A 22,240-nucleotide genomic window follows, 5' to 3' on the forward strand; every position below is an offset into this window, starting at 1 on the left:
CCGGAACGCTGAAAAGAAGTCGAGGCGACATCGCGAGATTTGCCGCCGGCCGATTCGCGTACCCTCCTACGCCAGTTTTCCGCCGTAGCCTCGTTGTGCGCCGCGGACGTTGCGCTGCGCACGCTGCGTAAAGCTTAACCCAGAATCAGCGACGACGACGAGGAGGAGAGAGAGAGCGAGAGAAAGAGAGGGGGGGGGGAATGTCGGCTTGTGGGTGATCGGTACTCGAGGCGGCAGGGAGCGTTCAGCGTCATGGGTGAGACCCCGACACACTTACTCCCCGGACCCCGGGCTCGGTTTACCGGCGCCCCGGTGGCCGGTGTCGACGGTAGATTAGCTCCTTGTTCACGCTAAGTGGCTCCGCCGCGGCTGGAGCTTGTGCAGTTGTCCGAGCAACCAACGCCCAGTCGTGCGCCTCCACTCCCGATGCGTCGCCTGCTAGCTAGCTGGCTAGCCGCTAGCTTCGGCGGTGTCATTTCCTGCCTTCGCCTCGTTCGTTCGATTCTTATTTTGTGTGTTTTAACGTGTGTTAAGTGACCAAACTCCGCGTGAACACTGCGTTAGAGCCACACTCCACGATGTGTGTAGCTAACCGGGCGTCGTACGTTGGGTTCGAAACCCGCTCGTCAATGCTAACTTGTTTGAATCTAAAAGGGGGAGAGGAATGAGATGTGAGCTTTTTGTTCATGTGTGTGTCTCCTGATCACATCTCACAGTCCCACGTTATACAGATCACTGTCTTTAGATCCATGTGAAATCCTCTTTAAAGTCTTTGTTTCAACGAGCACTCCATCGCATGTGTGTGTGTCTGTGTGTGTGTGTGTGTGTGTGTCAGACAGCTGCCCCAGTGTGGGATCGATAATTTGATTAAACTGCAATTATTGGAACATGTAGGTCAGAACCAGGAAGCTGTCACGGTTCCACCTAAGGAGGACGAGGCTGCCATTTAATCTGGATTATACTCGATCTAGAACCTCTAAGAGTTTTGACTTTTTAAATTTCATTAGCTATGAGGCCATGATGAGGATTTAAAATAAAACATCTGCAGCCCATTCCTGCAAATTCCACCACTTCCGTTAGCAGACACGGCCTGAAAGGAAACTGACAGCTGCTGTCCAAAAAACAGAAAGAGTCTGATAGTTGTGTTCTAGTTCACTTTATTTTTGCAGTTTCACAGATATTGATTCACTGGGATGCAGCTGAGGGTTGAACTCTTCCTCATCCTGTGGGCCAAGCAGCTCACAGTGTCACACTGAAGACATGTGGGCTGCTGTTGGTTGGCAGGAGATGCTGCAGCCGAGGAGGCAGAAATCCTCCCCTGCAGCAGTGAATGATGGGGGCGCCATTTTATGTGCCACTGACTTTAAAGGAGCTGCTTTAAAGTCTGTGTTTGTTACAGTAAAGAAGATCTTGGGTCATTTCGCCTGGGGGCCTTTGCATCTTGGAAAGCTGATTCTGGAGAGGTGTGTTTATCAGATGGCCTGAGATTGATTCTCTGTTTCTTTTGTTGTTTCTCTCTCTCTCTCTCTCTCTCTCTCTCTCTCTCTCTCTCTCTCTCTCTCTCTCTCCTGTGGCTTCGTGACCCTGGAATCGATCATGCGCTCTTCCTGCACCTTGGAACTGCATCGCAAAGATCTACAGAAAGCAGCTGTAAGTATTTAAGTCATTCGTATACTTTGCAGTTTTGTTTACACTTTTGTTCAGTGTCCAGCGCTGCATAATCCAATCAAAGTCAAGATTCTCCATTATGCTAATTGTGTTATGCCTCATTACAGCTGAAAATATGTCACGATGCATTCATTTATTTATTTAATATAATTGGGACATCTTCAGTTTGAATAGGTCATTGAAACCTTGGGAATAGTGTGGGAAAATGGCAAGGAAGACTTCTCTTTTGAGTTTTGCAGCCAAAGTTGGTCACACAGTTGAATTTCTTATTGGTTTGGATGTTTATTTATCTACTGTCTTGCAGCAGCAGAAGAATCTGGAGGGATATGTTGGCTTCGCGAGCCTCCCCAACCAAGTGTACAGGAAGTCTGTCAAGAGGGGCTTCGAGTTCACCCTGATGGTCGTGGGTAAGAACACACGCTGCTCCGCTCCTCTGGTTGCCCTTTTGTTTTAATTGAATCACTTCATTGTGTTCATTGCGGTGCTGTGGCGTTTTGAAGTCGTCCGTTGCGGTTTCTTGTTGTGAGAGAGGGAGAGAGGTTGCCGGTGTGCAGCCACATTCATACACAAGGAACATGCCCCCAGCTTTATAGTATTTATTGCTTAGTCAGAGTTTACCAGTGCTCTTATTTGAATTCATCCTGACGTTATGTTCTCGACATTGCCTCACAGAACAAAAACATTTGGGTTGGATTTATCCAGAGCAGCACTCGGCGAATCAAGAATGCAGACATTCTTTTAAAATGCTTGGATGTGGTGGTTGACACGCGGCCAAGATCCTCCCCGGCTGATTGGTCTCTGTTTGGAGGGAAATGTTTTGTGGGTCAAAACCATTTCCTGTCGGGCGCATCTCCAGTTGCGTTTCACACCAGCCAGTTTTCTTGCTTACAAAACTACGTTTCTTTTTTACTTTAATTTGAACTGGCTCTTAACAAAGAACTTGGATCTTGCTTGTTTTCGTCCTCTGAAGTGTTCTTAATAAAACCTGCTGGGTGGTGACCAAGTGCTTCTCTGCAGCCTGGGAATGCTTCAAAGTGTTTGCTTGCAGAAAACATAAAAGATGGCAGAGCATCGAGCGGCAGGAAAAGTAGAGGACGTCCTGTGGGCTTTTTAGTAGATAAATGGTTGCCTTTGTTTTTATGGTGTCACCCTCCTGCATAGACACAGACACACACACACACACACACACACACACTCACACACTCACAATATTCAGTTTTTCTTGGCTCTGATTAGCTGTGTGGCCACATGTCCCCTGCCGTGCAACGCAATGCGTCACCAGTGTGGTGTGAGAAGAGGAAAAGAGGATGAAAGATGGAGGAAGTGAAGCGACGGGACTAGTAATACCACCAGTGACGGGCACGTCTGTCCTTGCCTCATGATGCACACGCCACCCAACAACATGTTTACTGCACACAATGCAGAGCAGCTCTTTTCACTGCCCTGTCCTCACCTTGTTTTACCGTGTGCCCATTACAGATAGTTACAGGCCATGTTTAAAATTTGTTGCAGTGCAAGCTCCACACTTTACCCTTTGACTGTAGCCGGGGTGTAAATGTTGGCTTGTTAAATATTGACTTGGAGCCATCAGCCATGGCAGGCAGTGCCAGTGGTCATTTCCACTAATGATCCTTTTCTTTGGGAACTTTGGAAACGGGGCACACAAAGGCCAATTGTCTGCGTTGTTTCTTTAGCCTTTTAACTGTTACCCAAATGGATTAATGTCCTGGTCAAATGTCAGTCTCATCCCCGGCTCTGCACATGCCCTTTGATTCTCTTAAAAATGTCAGCTTTGATTTATGTATAGCTGTAATGCAAAGGGTGGGTTTTTTGTTAAATACCTCAGATTTTCAGTGTTATTCTAGTAATGCAATACTTTTATTTTCCTGATTTGTCGTCTCGTGCTCCTCTGTTTCAGGTGAATCGGGACTTGGGAAATCCACGTTGATCAACTCTCTGTTCCTAACAGACCTGTATTCAGCAGAGTATCCTGGACCCTCGCATCGAATTAAAAAGACTGTACAGGTACATTCTGTCTTGGCAAATAAACGTCTTTGAACAGAGATATTCATGCAGTGCTAAAAAACAATCAAACACACCTGCATTGTTCGCATGGAGCCGGAGCAAAAACAAATACACAAGGTTCTTTTTTTAGATACAGAAAGTATGTAGACCAAATGTCAGATATGAAAAACGCCACACTTGGAGAGGGTTGGCAGAGATCCAATTTTGACATGTAAATATTGAAAATGTGGCCACAGAAATAACGATTACACATTCTACTCTGTGTCATAGTATATGTGATGCATGTGACGTACATACCAAAGTAATTATCTGTTTGTTTTCTTAAGTATGTTGTTCCCACGTAGATTAAACGACCTTCGAGTCGACTAAGATGGCTGCAGTGACATTGCATTCTTGGCTTGTTTAACAGCTACGGCAGAATTAAGAAGCATAATGTGTTATGATGAATGCAGTGACTCCTCAGTTTACCCCCATGGCTTACATACGTCAGACTTACTGTCGGCTCCTGTCACAAATGTTTTTAATCTTCCTCCTTTTTGAGTAGGCAGGGTTGTTCTGAATCTGGACTGCCTCAGGTCCTGTACTTTATCTGTCTGGCTCCTGACTAGCAGCATTGCTATCTCCAGATGCTTGTGTGCTTTTCTGGTTTCCCAGCATAGTTCGCTAATGGCACAGTGTGGGACGGCGTGTTGCTACATGCTGCTAGCTTCAAGTGTTTTCTATGTGAAATATATGATACCATCAGCTGACAGCACTAATGATTTCGACCCCACCTTTCATAACTGTGTTTTTAATTAAATGGTTTTCTCTCAAAGACAGACGTAAACACAATGTACTCTTCTTCCTCATCCTGTGTCAGGTGGAGCAGTCCAAAGTTTTAATAAAGGAAGGCGGCGTCCAGCTGCTGCTCACAATAGTTGACACCCCAGGGTTCGGAGATGCTGTCGACAACAGCAACTGGTAAGAATCTCACCAGCCTGCAGCCTGGATCATATTCCTTTATTTGTAATCACCAAAATGTCCTTCTGGGTCTTTGTGGAGATTTGTTTCTTACTGGAAGCTGTCATTTGTACTATGTAGCTGGCAGCCAATCATTGATCACATAGACAGCAAGTTCGAAGACTACCTGAACTCAGAATCACGGGTGAATAGAAGACAGATGCCTGACAGCCGAATCCACTGCTGCCTGTATTTTATCGCCCCCTCGGGACACGGGTGAGTCTGGACAACTTCACAAGACAATCATTTTAGTGGATGTTTTAATCCAAGGTACCGTATGTTGTATGTAAGCACAATTCTAGTGTTAGTCAAACTCTTAAACGTCACTGGCTTGATCAATGCAAAGGAGGTGGATGGCAGGAATGTCTAGATAGGACTGAAGAAAGGAAAAGGTTGGAAGGGAAAGGGTGAACAGTGGGAGGAAATGAGTAAAAATAGTAGGGTGACCAAGAAGGGAAATAAGAGGTCCGCAGTGCCCCAGAGGTCAGAGACTGACTTCAAGCTAAGTTTGCTGGTTCAGATCCCTGCGCTGTCTGAAAAATACAGGAACGGTTAGTCACTAAAGCACTTCCTTCCTTTTTTTGATTTGATATTATTAGGATCCCCATTCCCCCACGCCTCCTGGGGTCCACACGAAACATGACACGCTTCCTTCCTTAAACTTTCCAGCGAGGTGCTCAAACCTCAGCTGCTTCTGGAACAGCTCAGTGCTCAACGGCATGAAGTTGGTGTAGAACGTACACAGGTGTCAATTTGCCATATGATGTGGATTTTGACTGCACCATGCTGACCAGTGGAGCCCTCAGGGATCAATGATGTAGCTACACCAGTAGGAGGCAGTAAACTGTGTAAATTTCCATCCCATGATATGCACTGTTACCGTCCCTGCTTCAAGTTATACCATGATATAACTTGGTATCAGATAACTTGGTATGCAGGAGTTCATGGGTTATCTAACTCCATCACCTACAACTGCTGACTCGGACCGTTGCTGTAAATGATAATGTGCGACTGAGCTTCTCTTGCAAAGTTACAGTTAAATATTGAGGCTTGTAAGTCGGGGGGGGGCGGGGGCGATCCAGACGAAGTTACTGTTAAAATGCCTAACAGATCGTGCTGATTGCCAAATGACCGTGTGGAATTTGAATGTGGATGTTTATTATTCAGAAGCCATCGGATATTGCGATACACAATTCAGTCAAAGAGCAGAAAGAGTGGGAGCAGTGAAATAGAAAAATGAGGCTTGAAGCAGTTACTTCCTGCCATGAATGAAGCTTTAACTCCTTATTCAGTGTGTGAAATTGTGTTAATGTGAGAAGTTGCTCCGAGTCACAACTCGTGACCTTAAAAGGTCTAAAACCCGGCTGTTTGCCCCTGTAGGGCTGGGACATGTTGTTTATGTCTCTGCCGTGTTGAGCTGCCCCATTTGTGTATACGCAGAAATGCAGCATGTGCTCACATGCCCCTAAAACTGTTGACCGTGGCCTGAAATGAAGAAGCCTCTGTGCTCAAGCCTTGTTTTTTCTTCATCTTATGTCTGTCCGTCTTCTGTGAGACATTGTGTATGTACAAGCTTGTCCTCTGTACGCACACAAGCAGAGCTTCAGCCTTGAGGATGTGCAGCGTATGTTCCCACAAAGACACAGAGCATCCCCTCATAACACCAGCTGACTGCTCTCACACTGCAGCACAATGACCTCCGCTGCTCAGAGACACTCTGAATATTTAACTCTTGACTGTTTTTTTTTTGTTTTTTTTAATGGTTTGAGGACGTGACTAATAAAACTATCGCCCACGCTCGTCCCTGTTCGGTCATAAAATGTGGCCTCCCACAAACTGTGGTTTAGCTCAGCAATGAGGATACGTTTGTTTAATTTGTGTGAAAAACCAACAATTTGCCTCTTTACACTTTAACTAGAAAGGAGGCGGTCACAGAAAGAGGAACTAAAGTAATATCAATTTAAAATGAATCATTTGCTTTATCATTTTGATTCATTTTTCAAGCTGGAGTGTTAAACATTGCCTCCCACCAGCTTAACATTTCCGAGGATTTCCTTATCTCTCTGAATTGAATATCACTTTCCATATTGTGATGTGTGGATTTCAAAGTCCGAATGACTGTACTCATGTCCGCCTGTCGCCTTCTTGTAATGGAATTCAGGGGTCAAAGGTTAAGCTCTCGGTGACCTCATATTATTGTAAAGCGATATGTCGGGAACACCTGGAGGAACTGAACCTGCACTGGTTGATGGGGGAAGTTATTCTCGTGTCTGTTTTTTCTGTGGTGAGATTTCACATTCCTCATGGTCTCAAATCTATTTTCATTTTGGCCCAATCTTCTGTTTCCTGTGTGAAAATGTTGCCATGTTTGTGTGGGACAGTTTGGTTTGATGATTTCCGGATAAAGAGATGGATCAGGGACATGTTCAGCTGTGACTGATGGTTGATGAATCGCACAGAGGTTAACGTTGTGGTTCCTCTTTGTGGCGACGTCCACAGCACATTCTTCTGGTGAGTTTGTGTCTGGTCAGGCCTCGTTTCAGAGTAATTTACACGTAGTTTATTAGTTCACAGTTGACTTCGATTTTGAGGCACAATTCAACCAGCAAGAGCTGCAACAGTGATGCAATTTAAATCCAAAAGCTCAAAATACTTCCCCTTTATTTCTGTGTCTTGTACATTTACAATATCGACACCAAGAATTTAATATACAATAACTCTGTGACTGATATCTCTCTGCAGACTGAAGCCCCTGGACATTGAGTTCATGAAGCGGTTGCATGAGAAAGTCAATGTGATCCCACTGATCGCTAAAGCAGACACCCTCACCCCAGAGGAATGCCAACAGTTCAAAAAGCAGGTCAGTGGTTTCCACAGCTGCACATTGCTGCAGAAAAAAAGAACCACCACAGAGGATTTAACTTTTCTACATGGGTATGATGACAGTTCTGTGCATCTTGAAGCAAAGTCCTCTGTGATGTGGGCTGCAACATGATGACCTACATTCTTTAAATTGTGGAAAAAGATGTCTGAAAAGAATACAAACATACAATAACATCTTTTAACTAGATATTAAGTTTGTTGCTTCTGAGTTAATGTGGTTAAATGTTAATGTTAAGATGAGACAAACCCAAACATGCATCTTTAAAAGTATGGACAAGATGTGGCCACAGATTTGTGCCATTTTGAGTTTTTTGGGCACGTACAAGTTCATACACTGAAAAACTTTACATACAGAAGCTTTTGCAAAGATTTTACTTCAGATAATTTGATATTTCTTGATTAGTCACACTTGTGTTGCGTCAGCTCACACATCTTCTCTTCTGAACTAGATCATGCGGGAAATCCAAGAGCACAAAATTAAGATCTACGAGTTCCCCGAGACAGACGACGAAGAGGAGAACAGACTGGTGAAGAAGATCAAGGTTTGTCTCCTCCCATATCCACACATCAAATTATATAAATGTAAATGTTTAAAAACCCACACTCACACACTTCTTGTTCTACTTCTAGGACAAGTTGCCGCTGGCTGTAGTAGGAAGCAACACGATCATCGAGGTGAACAGCAAGAGGGTCCGAGGGAGACAGTACCCCTGGGGGGTTGCAGAAGGTATGAGTGTTTTCTTAGTGTAATAATACCACATTCAAAATACTTGATTTTGAATGTTCTTTGTATCTGAGGTACAAACAGGGTTTCTTGTTTTTAACTTGATAATTGACTAACTTGTTTTATTTCCCCCTCTAGTTGAAAACGGTGACCACTGCGACTTCACCATCCTCAGGGATATGCTCATCAGGTACTGGAAGATACACAGAGACGCAGCCAGTATCATTCACACTTAACACTGTCATCCACCAGGTGGTGACGAACGAAGCCGAGTTATCAGTTTAAACGTTTCTCACAGAGGATTTTGAATATTTAGAATTCTTTCTCTGCCGTTGCCAGAACACACATGCAGGACCTGAAGGACGTGACGAACAACGTCCACTATGAAAACTACCGCAGCAGGAAGCTGGCGGCCGTCACCTACAACGGAGTGGACAACAACAGGGCTAAAGGACAACTGTGCACCAAGTAAGTCCCGCACAGAACACATTAGAGACAGCGAGGCAGGAAAGAGACGCTCACATCTGAATTACTGAAAAGTAAATAAGTTATTGACAGACCTGCATTATTGTATATAATAGAACAGGGTCCTTATGTAGGAGACTTAATTCAGATGTAGATGTTGCAGGATCTGTTGAGAAAATGTGTTAAAACAACTTGTGTAGTTCCATTTCATGACGCAACTTTGGTGTCGTAAATTCTATGGGCTTGAAGTTGACCATGTTTTTGCATCCGTTAAACTGAGGTAAATATAATTGTGAAAGCAACATGGCCGTCATTTCATTCTTCAACCATTTGTCCTTTGTTTGTGATGTTTGACAAACTAGCTGTGGTTTTAGTTCACTCATCACTTAACTGCTCTACTTTGCCTAAAACCATGCCACCGCTGAATCGAGGCCTCACGCTGCTGATGCTAACTCACAGCTGAACAATAAAAAAAACTCTGCTAATATATTTCACACCCGGCTCACAAAGCCCACATTGTTATTTTTCCACACTTTCAGTTTTTTTCAGTTTTTTCCACTTGCAGTGAAAAAGCAGTTTGAGTCACAGACACACGACTAATAGACGGCAGTTTTATTTTAGTGCATGACCTCATCATTGCATGCCGTGTGTGTCTGTGTGTGTTTTTGTGTGTGTGTGTGCGTGTGTTTGGTTGTATGTGTTTTTGTTTTTTAGAGTTGACACAGTTGACGGAATGTAAGTGGTCATTTTTTCACTTTTTTTGCCCGACCCTTGAAGATCTTCATTTCTCTGTCGTCCTCTTCTTCTCTCCTCCCTCGTTCACTGCATTCGGGTGTTTTCTCTCTTCCCTGTTAACTTGGTTCAGCAGCTTCCCTCCTCGTCTTCCCTCTGTCACTAGATGTTTCCAGGAACATTGAGGGGGGGAAAAACTGTGAATCGCCACATCTATGAATCGTATAAATCTAGTTTGACGGTTATGAAGGGGATGCTTTAATATTTCTTTCCACTGGTGTACGTCTTGCTGCCTCCACCTGCTGCTGTTTGGACTAATAACAGAGACCTGGACATGAGGTGTTTAGGGCGGTTACCTGTGTTTGTGACATGCAGGACAACAATGTTGTAATTACACAAAACCTGCAGTGTTTCCACATAAGACAAAGTTTGCATGCTGGTTGTGCTGCTGCTGCTGCTGCAGTGCATCTTGAGTCATTTAAATGATTTGCAGCCTGAGGTGATGTTGAATAGCTGCAAAATGTAGAGGATCTGAAGTTATAGGAAACTAGAATAAAGCTAAGTTGAGCCCGTACCTGCGCCAAGGCCCAGTATTCCACACCAAATCTATAATTTTCATTTGGTCGTAGTTCAAATACATATTGAAGATGACATATAAACAGTTGATTCACTACTGAATCCACATTATCTCAGCTACACACTGGTGCTAGTCACAGGTTTGTAGCCTTATTTCTTACTGTACACTTGTATTTTCTCTGATTGATTTATTATAACACAAAGGTTCAGCTTCAGATCACGATCAGATGAATGATAGTTTTAAAACATTGCTCGTGTTGTCACTGCTCTTAATGATCACAGGTAACCTCTGCACATGTTTCATGACGGGTCTCTGGACACTCGCACTGCAACAAACTGTCCTGTTGAGCTTCACTAACATTTAACCCATCACCCAAACTAACCAACCAGTGTTCCCAGGTCCCCTCCATTAGCCCTCAGGTTCCTCCACTGGTTTCCAGATATGGTTTGGTTTCCTGCTCCTTTCACAGCCTTGTCGGATCCTAAAACCTTCTCCTCTCTTTTCCCTCCTGTGCTCCAACAGTTTGTTTTCCTTTGGGGATTTGGGGGTTAATGTTATGTGTCTCAACACTGTTAGATATTCTTACAAAGCTGTAGAAATGCTGCTACTGCACAGATTTTAAAGGCAGTTCCTTGTTTCTTTTTGGCTGCTGTGTAGAGAGGAAAGTATGGAAGTAAATCAGTCATCAGATTTAGAAATTTAATTCAAAGGCTTTAGACTGAGACTGATTTACTTCCATAGGAAAAGGTTGTAGCAGTTTAGTCGACCAGTCCAAACGAGTTGGGATCCAGTTGGCACATTGTCAGGTGTATGAGCCCGGCAGCTGTGTTCCACTGTTAGAAGCCAGAGCAGCTTTTCTCCTGCTGGTTTCTTCTTATTCTGTAAAGTACGCAAACGCCTTCAAGAGGAGTTACTGTGAAATTCGACTAGAGCCCGACCAATATCATTTTGGGGCTGAAACCAATAATAGGTCGAAAAAAAACTTCATATACTCATATATTGGTCAATGTATAAGCTATTATAAAACATTATACGGCAATGAATCCTAAGACGTCGTTATCAAACCCTCGGGACAAAGAAATGTAACCGAGGCTTTTATATTTCACAGTTTATCAATAAGCGTGTGTTTGTGCTCCCGTCTTTTCCTGCGCAGGAGTCCTCTGGCCCAGATGGAGGAGGAGAGGCGAGAGCACGTCTCTAAGATGAAGAAGATGGAGATGGAGATGGAGCAAGTGTTCGAGATGAAAGTCAAAGAAAAAGTGCAGAAGCTCAAAGACTCTGAAGCAGAGGTGAAGTTACTCCTCTATCTGAACATCTTCCTCCGTCATGTGCTCGCGTGTTTCAGTGGTTGATTGTGTGACAGTTGTTGATCTGTGTAAAAGGATGTTCTGCTTGTTAGTTCCTCCTCAAAGCAGATCTCCGATAAGGGCTGTTTGCATGTCAACGCACATACAGACTTAAACATGTCTGTTTCTCTGTGTGCAGGATACATTTTGAGGGTATAAGCTGTGTACTTCACGTTTTGCAGTCTGCGAACTCTGTTTTTTAACTGATTTCCCCGACTTGCATGTGTCTCTGCAGCTTCAGAGACGCCATGAACAGATGAAGAGGAACCTGGAGGCGCAGCACAAAGAGCTGGAGGAGAAGAGACGTGTGTTCGAGGAGGAGAGAGCGAACTGGGAGGCCCATCAGCGCCTGGAGCAGCAGAAACTCGAGGCCTCCAGGTACAACTCACTGTCACTGTCACACTTTCCATGGTCAGGTGTCTGCATGCACTCCTGTCTCATGCACAAATAAACACACTGTGGCTTTGTAGGGTTTGTGTAGATCAAAAGCTCCAGGCACCAAAACTAAAGTGAGGATTCATTAAAGGAAATGCAGTGAATTATCCTTATTTACAAATTAACTTCATGCAAACTTCAGATAATAGTTTCCCTTCGAGGTACTTGGCCTCAGTTCTTCTGTGGATTTAGTCTCTGTGTCTTCAGTCTCCTCATGTGATGCCAGATTCACGTTGAGATCAGGGCTCTGCAGGGTTCACACCATCTGTTGCTAGACTCCTTGTTCTTTTTGACTCCAGCTTGTGTTCGGGCTTGTTGCCCTGTCACAGAAGGAATTTGGGGCTGATCAGATGCCTCCCTGAAGTTATTATGTGATGGATAAGAATCTGAAGTGCCTAAAACAGTTCTGAGCATCAAGCCATTAGTGTTCAGGATTCTTGATTTGAATATAACAACATGTAATCTGTAAGAGTGGCAGGTAAAAAAAAAAAAAACAGGCCCGATACACAACCTAAAATCAAAGGAGTCCCTGCTATAGATGATATTTACTTAGATAACTGCATCATTCAGAACTGTGCGGGTGTTTTACTATCATCCATAACAGACACGACCTATAAAGTGATGTATTTATTTGTTACTTATATCTAACAGAGCTGAAATGTTAATTAACATCTTACTGGTTATATCTCCTTCTCTCTCAGGACTCTGGAGAAGAACAAAAAGAAAGGCAAGATCTTTTAAAGTCGGCAGGACCACCCCAACTCGAGTTGTTTTTGTTTGCCAACGTTGCCGGTCAGGACACCAGTGTGTGGTGCTGACATTACCCTCATCCTCCTCATCCTCCTCATCCTCCTCTTCATCCTCTTCCTTTCCGCTCTGTCTGCCAGCACAGCTGTGCTCCTGCTCCCACCCACTAGAGGGGGTCACTGGGAGCATTTGTAGGTATGTGGGGGGGTGGGCGGTGGAGACAGGTCTACACGTACAGTCAGAATCGCCATCACAGAAGCCCCTCCCCCCTCGCTGCCTCGGGACTCATCATCATCATCATTGAAGAATGTGTTTACCTTAACAGCCAATTAAAATAACCCCACGTTAGAAAGGCCAAACCCACATTATTTTTATTATTATTATTATTATTGATGTTATTATTGTTGTTGTTATAACTGAATACTGTCCCCGCCCCCACCTGCTGCTCTTCTTACCCCCACCCCCAAGGTTGCTTTGAAACGACTGACGTGTAGTTTTATGGAGATAAGATGGAGAAGAGACCTGAGTTGCGTCTGACTGTTGTACAATCAAGTTCTGGTGAATTCTATTTGTTTACAGGAAAAAAGTGACAGTAACATTCAGTGAATATTAACCTGATCGTCGACCGTGTATTAAACCAAGAGGACAAGGCATTAATTAATCCTTCTTTTTCTTTTTGAGTGTACCTGGTGAACCGTCTCTCCTGTGAGATCATGAAATAGTGTCAACTGAAAATCATGAATTTGAGAAAAACGAGGAAAAAATGCACCTTGGGCCTTTTTTTTTGATAGATTTTTTTTTTTTAAATGGCTAAAGCTTATTCTCCTTTTTTTTTTGAAATGTAACGCTTTCTTTATCCTGTGTTTCGCTGTCTCCACTAGCCTTGGAACCACCATTTATAATGTCATAAGTGTTATACTTCACTTTAGTTTATTTTTATATATACACCGAGCCAGCTGAAGTCATAACTTCTTTTGTATGTTTAGAAAAAACAAAAATCTCAGAGACTTTTAACAGCAGCGTCCGCCGCTCTGGATGAAAACAGTAACACACAAATTCATACACACTTTTACAAATAACATCCTGGACGTGTTGGAAAGAGGAAAAAAACAATATTTCAGTCACTCTGCGGAAAAATGAAAAGTGGGAAATGAAGAGTCGACACCGCGATTTGCTTTGGCTATGTACTCCATCTCTGTATTTTTAATTTTATTTTTCATTTGTATTGTACAAAGTCACTTAATAAACCTGTGATGATAACGAGGAGTGAGACGGTTTTATTATAAAGTGATTTTTACATCATAATAATTATGCACCATTAAAGTATCACTGTTGTTTAACTTCCAGTGTTGACATTATTCTGCCACTAGATGTCGCTGGTGTCCCCCAGTGTCAAACTGTTCAATGAGACATTTTCATGAAACAACAACAAACTGAAAACACAAACTTCTTGTTGATCTGAGATGAATCGAAGTAGAGACACAGATGTTTTCTCCTCAGTAATCCTCGCTCCTCTGTGCAGCTCCCATGAAGCCTGCAGGGGTGAGGTCAGCTGTTACCAGGCAGATTTCCACTGACATGACACTTGTTTTGTTTTTCTGTGGCAGTTGAATAAAATCATTACCTTCATCCTCAAAGCTCCGTTTCCCCATCAGACCCACGAAGGTTTGAAATTTGTGTCCTAGGAATGAAAAACAAGCAACTTCTGTCAAAACTGCCAAAGTGCAACTCACTGAAAAATCTAAAATAAAGCAAAAGGATTTATTAATTGGCTACTTACGTTTACGTGCTGGCTGTGTTTTCCCTGTTTTAGATGAAGGAAATAAATCAATGATCTGTCTCGTTTAACCTGAACACAGTTTATTTATTTATATGGAATTAAATATTCCTACCAGAGTCTTTCTTCCCCATGTGTCCCAGATACTGACGTGGTCCTGGTTTTCTGATCAGTCTCACAAACACATCTTCAATGACTTCAGAGTTTGGCCATTTGTTCTTCAAAGAGACAAAGGATGAAAAACAGAGACTGAATATTACGAATATTGTTGTATTCATGTGAAGGAGTAAAATAAATCATCTGTCCAAGAGGCTTTGAACAGAAAAGACAATGGTTATAGTTTATTGTGTCTTTACCAAACATCCTGAAATCGGTTGTGAATTCTAATAAATGTACAGATGTGGGAGTCTCACCTCTTCTCTGGCTCCTCTCCAGTTGTCCACATCTTGACAGAAAACATTTGTGAGCAGCAGCAGAACAATCACAACAAGTTTCAGTATCTCCATCACCACAAACCGTGCGTAAAATGACTCTGCATGGAAATATCCAACGCCTTTTCGTTCCCTTTAGTCCGAGTAAGATCAAATACATGTGCAGGTAGTTTCCACGTCTCTGCTCGGTTCTTAAGTACCGAGAAAGAGAGAAGAAGAAGAAGAAGAACAGCGCGTCTTCTCTGACGGTACCTCATTGCGCCACAAGGACCCTTCAACGCTCATGTTGCGCCTTTACGCACAGCTGGAGGGGATGATGTGGATCGATGCTCGTCTGGGGCGATTATCCAGTGACTCACAGGACTTCATGTATGTTATAATTAGTTTAAGTCCCATGCATTAGGACCACGGGAGATTATAAAGGAGTTTCTGAAGTACCAGTGTGGACAATGGGACGTTTTGTTTGTCAACCTGAGAACAAAACTGAAGCTCTGGCCCTTTAGACGAGTATAGAACAGAATTTCCTAAAGAGGATAAACTTAAAACATCTGTATAGCATCCAGATGTGGAGGTGGAAGTATCCAGAACCAGGTCCCTCAGTAAAAATACTTCATTACAAGTAAAGCTCCTGCTTCAAATCACCAGCTTCAAACGTTGCACTGATACAGCTATTCATTTTATTTTATTGATGCACTTGTCTTAATTCTTTGAGTTGTTTTCATGTAGCAATTCATTTTATTTTATTTTAATTCTTGTACTTTTCCTAATCTTTTTTTTTATATTGTTCAGCAGTGGGTCAACTCTGGTTGTTTCAAATGTGCTTCATAAATCAACTTCTATTATTATTATTATTATTATGAGTAGTAGTAGTTGTAGTAGTAGTAGTGGTAGTAGTAGTAGTAGTAGTAGTAGTAGTAGTAGTAGTAGTAGTGTAGTATTATAGTAACTTAATAACTAATATAATTGCAGCTAACAACATAATCTGCAACCGACGAAAAATCCCTTTCTTGCTTTAAACCGCTTAGTGGAGAGTTTGCGTTTTTTATTTTGAAGCTGTTTGTCCCACCGCAGCTGCCGTACTCAGCAGCACGGCCTGCCCCCGGCTCATCTGAGGAAGAGGAGGATTCAGGAAGTTGTTTAAAAAGCTGCTGAAACATTTGAGATGAAGATATTGTAAAAAGAATCGAGCTTTAAAACAAATGCAGGGAGTTTTGTGGTCGTGGTGAGTTCACGGCCCCGCGCTGTGCACAGGATCATGTCCGCGGTGCGTTCAGGCTCCGCTCTGCTGAGCCTCCTCCTTGTTGTGACAGCTCATGTGACCGGAGTTCATGCGGGGACACCGAGGCAGAGGACGAGCCTGGCCGAGCACCAGCTCCCGGACCCCAGAGACAACACGGTGTCGCTGGGGTCCAGGAAACCCTCCGGTCCGCGGGTCTCCGCCGGGCCCGAGCCGGGAGACCTCGCCGCCGCGTTCAGGGTCCCGACTCTGGCCGGAGAGTTTTCCTACCAGCCCGGAGCGGTGCGGGGGAGCCTGGTGATCCACGCCTTCACCAACCAGTCCGGGTTCCTGGAGAGTCTGTGGAGCTCCGAGTCCTCCCTGCTCAGCCTGGTGAGGGAGCTGCCGGCCCGGGCCCAGGTCCTGTTCCTGTCCCTGGACGAGTCCTCCGTGTCCGATGCTCTGTGGATGAGGGACCAGCTGCAGCGGGCCGCCGGCCACAGGTGACCCGGGGGAGGAGAGCCGAGCTGGGGCAGAAACAAGCTGCTGCTTCTCATCTCTGTTGACCTCATGGAGTATTTAAGATTATATTATATAGTAAACTCCAATACTACAGTGTAAAAATACTCTATTAGGGTACATCCCTATAGACCACATGAAGTATTTAAGATAATATTATAAAGTATATTCAATTTCTACAATTTAAAAACACTCTATAAGGTTACAGCTGATTCCAAAATGATCAGATGTAACATTAGAAAAGTACAAAATCATGATCAATATCTAAATATATATATAATACATTTATATTATCTATATTAAAAAACTACACACACACACACACACACACACACATAAACACACATGTATATATAAATGTATTTATATGTGTATATACAGTATATGTGTGTATAGTTACAGGAGCATATGTTTTTTTATATAGGACTGGCTGATCTCGTGAAACAAATCTAGATCATTTCATTTCAGTTGATATTGATTATTATCACGATAAATGTATCACTGTTATTTCATTCCTTCAGCTTTATTGACCAGTGGAAGTATTTAAGATAATATTCTAAAGTATTTCTGCATTACAAAAAGTACCAAAAAGGTTTTAAACTCATTGCTGTGCAGCCTCTTCTTGTGATTGTCGATATGAAACATGAACAGATCCTCTCCTCTTGTATCCCCTGCTGGTGTCCGCAGTCACAAGGAGGTTCTGTCCAGACTTCACTTTTCTCCGGTGCCGGTCTTCGCTCTGGGAAACTGGATCCCTAAGGTGCTGTACTACTGGGGCTGCATGGGACACAACTGTGGCCTCTCCCAGGCCGTGTTCACCTCCGAGGGTAAGAGCGCCGACTCGACGTGGACAGAAATGAGCAGAAGTCTGTAGCTTCCTGTTCTCTGACTCGCTTGTTGAGCAGAGACAAAGACGGTCGGGCAGATATTTGTGCTTTGATCTCACAGGGTGGAACATGCCAGTAATCATCAAGCGACTGGATGCCAGGTACGACTGGCTCCCGGCCCGTTGGGGTCAGGGGTCGTATCTGCTGAAGGATGCAGGAAACGGATGTGAACCCTCCTCGTCTGTGGCCGGTGCTGTGGCCTGGGTGTCCGAGGGCCACTGCTCCTTCTACACTAAGGTCTGTGACGGGTTTCTGCTTCTTGTTCAGACGCTTACTTACAAGGTTCAGCAAAATAATATCCAGCAACCACTGTTTACTAAAGTTAGGTTTTTTTGTGCTAATTTACTAAAAACGTCTATATTATTATATTATTTTATCATCATTTTATGTAAGAACAGTTTTTACAAAAGATTTTCTCTGGCAACTCCCATGCAAATTACAAATACATGCTTTTTTCTTAACATTTAAGAAGCTGAAACCAACAAACATTTGACATTTTTGCTGACTCTCATGTTTTAAATCACTTTGCCTGGTTCGTGGCTGTTTCTCCTTCCAGGTTCAGTCCATGGCCAAATCCAACGCCTCCGGTGTGCTGGTCTACGCCCTCCCTGGAAACCCGATCCAGGACATGAACTGTGTTGAGGATGAATGTTATTCGCCTCTGAACATCCCAGCTGCCATGGTGCACCTGGAGCCGTCGGTGGCTCAGGCGCTCCGGTAAGAGCGGCTCACTGTCGGGATTAAACCCCCCAGATGTTGATGCTTGACTTCTCTCTTCGTAGATTAACTGTTCCTTTCTAAAAGGTTAAAGTGGCGATTCTCTCAAGTCTGAGTGAAAACTAGCATCTCTACGGATTTAAAGTCTCTTGAGACACTTTGTCTGTTTATTTTTTAAATGATTTGAGCTCAGTTGTATTTTTTAAGTTAAAGTACGTGTTTGTTTGGTATTAAGGACACTTAATTTGTCTTGTAGGTTTGGACAGAAGGTCAGTGTGTCCTTCCAGACGACCCCATCTCCTAACTTCTTCATCGGTATTGACCAACAGGGGGCGCTGGCTGAGATGGGCTGGTTTCTTTACCCCACGTTCAGCTTCATCAACTGGCAGGCGCAGTGGTGAGAACACAAGATACACATCGATTTATCTAAATTCATTTTATCCGTCAAAGAGGAAAATAACATGATCAGTGTCTCACTTACATTTAAACGAAATTAACTGTAGATGAGTAAATGTTATTTCTTTATTCAGAAAATATATATATATATTTTTAAAAATAGAATAATTTATTTCCCAAAAAAATATTTTGTTGTGCAGTATAGTAGCTTTTATCATTTGGGTCATGGTGGGTTGTGAAAGACCAAATGAGGAAGTGATGATATTCTGGGAACTGTGGTTTCCTCAAATTAAAATACTGTAGAATGCTGGAGGGTTATTTCCTGAGGGGAAAGTCCAGGACCCACAAGATAGAAAACTAGGAAGTGTTTACAGAGATCAACATGAAGTTAGAAACTAGACAAAGACTTGTTAGATATCATTTCTTGAAAGAGGTTTAGTTTCCAAATCTTTAAATTTATTTTAAGCAGTTTTTACAATTAAAAACTGACACAAATAGTAACAATAATCCGAGTGATGCACATAACCATCATACAAATTAAAGTTTTTAAAAGTTAACATGCATGTGTGTGAAATGTATTTGTTCCCTCCACAGGTTTGACTTCTCTTCAGATCTTCAGGACAAACTTCAAACTCCGGCCAAGGTCGTTTTTGTCTTCGACAAAGTCCAGATGCAGGGAGACAAAGGAGCGGTGGCTGCAGTCGAGCTGCCGTTAGGTCAGCAGCAGAGTGTGTGTGTGTGTGTGTGTGTGTGTGTGTGTGTGTGTGTGTGTGTGTGTGTGTGTGTGTGTGTGTGTGTGTGTGTGTGTGTGTGTGTGTGTGTGTGTGTGTGTGTGTGTGTGTGTGTGTGTGTGTGTGATATGGGGTTTTGAACGTTGTGTGTCGCTGCAGGCTCGTTGGACTTCGACAAACTGGAGCTGGATGCGTCTCTGTCGTGTCCCGGCAGGAGGGACTCGTCCTGCGCTCAGTGGGATCACACGGTGCAGCTGTTCGTCTGCTGCGATCACCTCGGTCCGTACTGCAACATGGAGCTGAGCCGATGGATCACTGCCTTCCGCAGGTTCGATGCCCACGTCGATGTTACACTTAGCTATTCTGTTTTAAGTCTGTGTTGGGTCCAGTTTGACTTCACCCAACCCTTATTCAACCCAGTATTAGAAATGACTGGATCCTGATATTTAATCTGATGCATATGAGTGTGTTTGTGTTGTTTTGACAGAGGAATCGGTCGCTGGCTCACAGACGTGTCTCCCCTCATCCCACTGCTGGACAGCAACAGATGCACCTTCACCATGAAGACGGTGCCGTGGGCGATGCCTTGGATTGTTTCCCTCAACCTGAGATTCAGCGTCAGCAATCACACAGGTTCGAATCCCGAGAGCGATTCACGATGTTTGTGGGTGAACAGGTTGTTTAGTTCATTTATAATGAGTCGCTGAGGAAGCATCTCAGGTCCGTAGTCGTCAAAGCTGAAACTGCATCTCAGTAGTGCTCGTAACACACTGGACACTGGAAAGTGGATCTGATGGTTGTTCTGTCACCACTCAGAGGAAACGTCCTGCTCTGATCTGAACTCTTCCTCTGTGAGGACGGAGAAGTGCGACTGAAATAACGACACCTCAGAACATTTTCTGCCCATTTTCTGTCACTGGGGGATTTTCTTTAAAAGGAGCAGGAATTTCTCTGCAGGAAGGAACAGACGGTGAATAGTTACTGGAACACGTCTGGAACAAGGACACTCGGAAACAAATACATAAAAAAATACTGATACTTAAACTAGACTATTAAAGTTATAATGTAAGAAATAATTATTTGTGTTTGTGTAAAACTGTATTATTTCCGTATAGGGTTATGACTAATGAATATTTCCATTATTGATTAAAAGGTTGATTATTCCCATGAGAAATCAATCAATTAGTTTATCTAATGGTTGTCAAATATCATATTTGTCTCTTTGGTGACACAGGTAACCACACGGAGAAGCTCCGCCCCTTCAGAGTGATGTCACTGTACGGCGGCGGGACCTTTGACAAAAACTACAACAAGCAATTCCAGCCAATCAAATTCCCCGTCCCCCCCTCAGCCATGAAGGTAACAGCTCCATCAGTGACTGTAGAGCGCCGCCTCTCCTCTGTGGAGCGTCTCAGCAGCCGTGTGTCTGTCTGTTCGCAGGTGGAGCTCTTCGCCGTCATCACGGGTCACGGCAGCGACGAGAACGGCTGCGGGGAATTCTGTGTCACCTCCCACCACTTCTTAATAAACGCCGCGTTCAACAACACTCGCATATTCGACTCTGCAGGTGAGTGACAGGTTCTGATCTCAGCTGCTGCTCTGGAGCTTTTCCATCTCATCACGTGATCAGTTTCTCTAACTGTCATTAATCTCTCGTTTACTTTTTCAATTCATCTTTTAGTCTCTTGAAGTTGGAAAGTAAAGAAATGTTTCTGTCACAAGTTCTTAGAGCCTGAGTTGATGTCTTTAAATTCTGGGTTTTCCAGCCAGTTCTCTAAAACCAAAGATTTTCCATTTACAAACCTGTAAAACAGACATTTTCAGGAAATACTAATCTTAGAGAAGCTGGATCCTGCAAATATTTGATTGATAATTAACTTAAATGTTCAAATTGAGCTTTTACCATTTGGCCTGGACACTGAATCCCAGATTAAATGTTCATTCCTCTGCACTGACTGTCGTTGTTTGACATCTTTTTGTTATTCCTGCGGTGGAACCACCAGGCTCAGCTCTGGGCTGTGCCATGCGAGTGAAAGAGGGGGCGGTGCCGAACGAACACGGGACGTGGCTGTACGGGCGAGGAGGCTGGTGTGACGGGCTCCAGGTCAGCCCCTGGAGGATGGACATCACCAAACAGGTCTGTCACCACAGCACTAGTTCGACTCTCCAGATGTTGGAAGTCAGACTGAAGTGAGAGTGAAGGAAGCCCATTAGATTTAAGGAGCACTTCATTATTCTGACCAGAGAGACTCTTGATGTAATCATGACGTGTTTCTCTTCTGGTCTCAACAGACATGTGCAGCTCGTTTCTTGGGGGATTTCCAACAGTCCAAAGAAATGCAGCTTAGGTCGACTGGAGACTAGAAGTGTGAATGGGTGTTTGTGTCTTTATGGCCGTTTTGAGACATGAACTCTGACAAAATGTCTAGAAAATTTAGTCCAGACGAGTTTGTCTGTCACATATGAAGAAGCAGCAGGAGATTGTCCAGGTTGGACAGTTGCTTTCCCACATGCAGCCCAACTTCAGGGCATGTTATTACGCAGCTTTAAATAACTATCGTTTAACTAATAACTAATAACTAATCCTGTGTCTGTCTCTGTCCTCTCTCAGTTGGACCTGAGCGGATCTGAATCCAACACAGTCGTCTACTTCGGGCTGTTCAAGGGGCAGGATCCTAATCCCGCTCAGAAACCCGGATACATCGTCATGTCGTCTTTTCTCGTCTTCTACAAATGACGCCCGCTTCTTACATGTTGTTCTGCCATAACCAATGTGATACTGAATGTCCAAGATTAAATTTCTATTTTCCTACCGCAGTGAGAGTTTCCATTACACATGCTCCTGTTTCATGAACGTGTACAGGAGGTAACGTCTGTATAACAAAGTATCACCCGCCACACTCGCCCTGCACCAGCGGCCATTTGCATTTTTCCTCAAGACGTGGCCCTGAGGTCGAGGAGAAGA

At 43.6% G+C, this 22,240-nt stretch overlaps 3 protein-coding genes across 5 annotated transcripts; 2 read left to right on the forward strand and 1 right to left on the reverse strand.

Moving 5' to 3' along the window:
• Nucleotides 1-114: 114 nt before the first annotated feature.
• Nucleotides 115-13,861, forward strand: sept7b (septin 7b). Of its 3 annotated transcripts, none has more exons than XM_035163397.2 (15): nt 115-256; nt 1,634-1,650; nt 1,973-2,075; nt 3,587-3,693; nt 4,553-4,653; nt 4,774-4,908; nt 7,435-7,552; nt 8,025-8,117; nt 8,206-8,302; nt 8,438-8,489; nt 8,639-8,767; nt 9,479-9,499; nt 11,227-11,362; nt 11,655-11,797; nt 12,556-13,861. In XM_035163397.2, the coding sequence occupies exons 1-15, from the start codon at nt 253-255 to the stop codon at nt 12,593-12,595; spliced, it is 1,296 nt and encodes a 431-aa protein (XP_035019288.1). In that variant the 5' UTR covers nt 115-252; the 3' UTR covers nt 12,596-13,861. The 3 variants fall into 3 exon arrangements, with proteins under 3 accessions (XP_035019288.1, XP_035019290.1, XP_035019289.1); XM_035163398.2 differs by having other exon boundaries at nt 131-256; nt 1,976-2,075; XM_035163399.2 differs by lacking the exon at nt 9,479-9,499.
• Nucleotides 13,772-15,675, reverse strand: LOC118113571 (protachykinin). The gene is made up of 5 exons (XM_035163400.2): nt 14,792-15,675; nt 14,494-14,596; nt 14,382-14,405; nt 14,226-14,282; nt 13,772-14,135 (listed from the first exon to the last, which is right to left on the reverse strand). Exons 1-5 carry the CDS (start codon nt 14,882-14,884, stop codon nt 14,098-14,100), a joined length of 315 nt encoding a protein of 104 aa, XP_035019291.1. The 5' UTR covers nt 14,885-15,675; the 3' UTR covers nt 13,772-14,097.
• Nucleotides 15,676-15,877: 202 nt separating this feature from the next.
• Nucleotides 15,878-22,092, forward strand: si:dkey-256h2.1 (uncharacterized protein LOC337520 homolog). Its single transcript, XM_035163392.2, has 12 exons — nt 15,878-16,528; nt 17,232-17,371; nt 17,493-17,668; nt 17,988-18,148; nt 18,405-18,545; nt 19,139-19,260; nt 19,435-19,603; nt 19,763-19,908; nt 20,510-20,634; nt 20,716-20,842; nt 21,279-21,412; nt 21,887-22,092. Exons 1-12 carry the CDS (start codon nt 16,065-16,067, stop codon nt 22,010-22,012), a joined length of 2,031 nt encoding a protein of 676 aa, XP_035019283.2. The 5' UTR covers nt 15,878-16,064; the 3' UTR covers nt 22,013-22,092.
• The last annotated feature ends 148 nt before the right edge of the window (nt 22,093-22,240 follow it).

This window comes from Hippoglossus stenolepis, chromosome 8, assembly GCF_022539355.2.
Source record: "Hippoglossus stenolepis isolate QCI-W04-F060 chromosome 8, HSTE1.2, whole genome shotgun sequence".
NCBI classification, from domain to species: Eukaryota; Metazoa; Chordata; class Actinopteri; order Pleuronectiformes; family Pleuronectidae; genus Hippoglossus; species Hippoglossus stenolepis.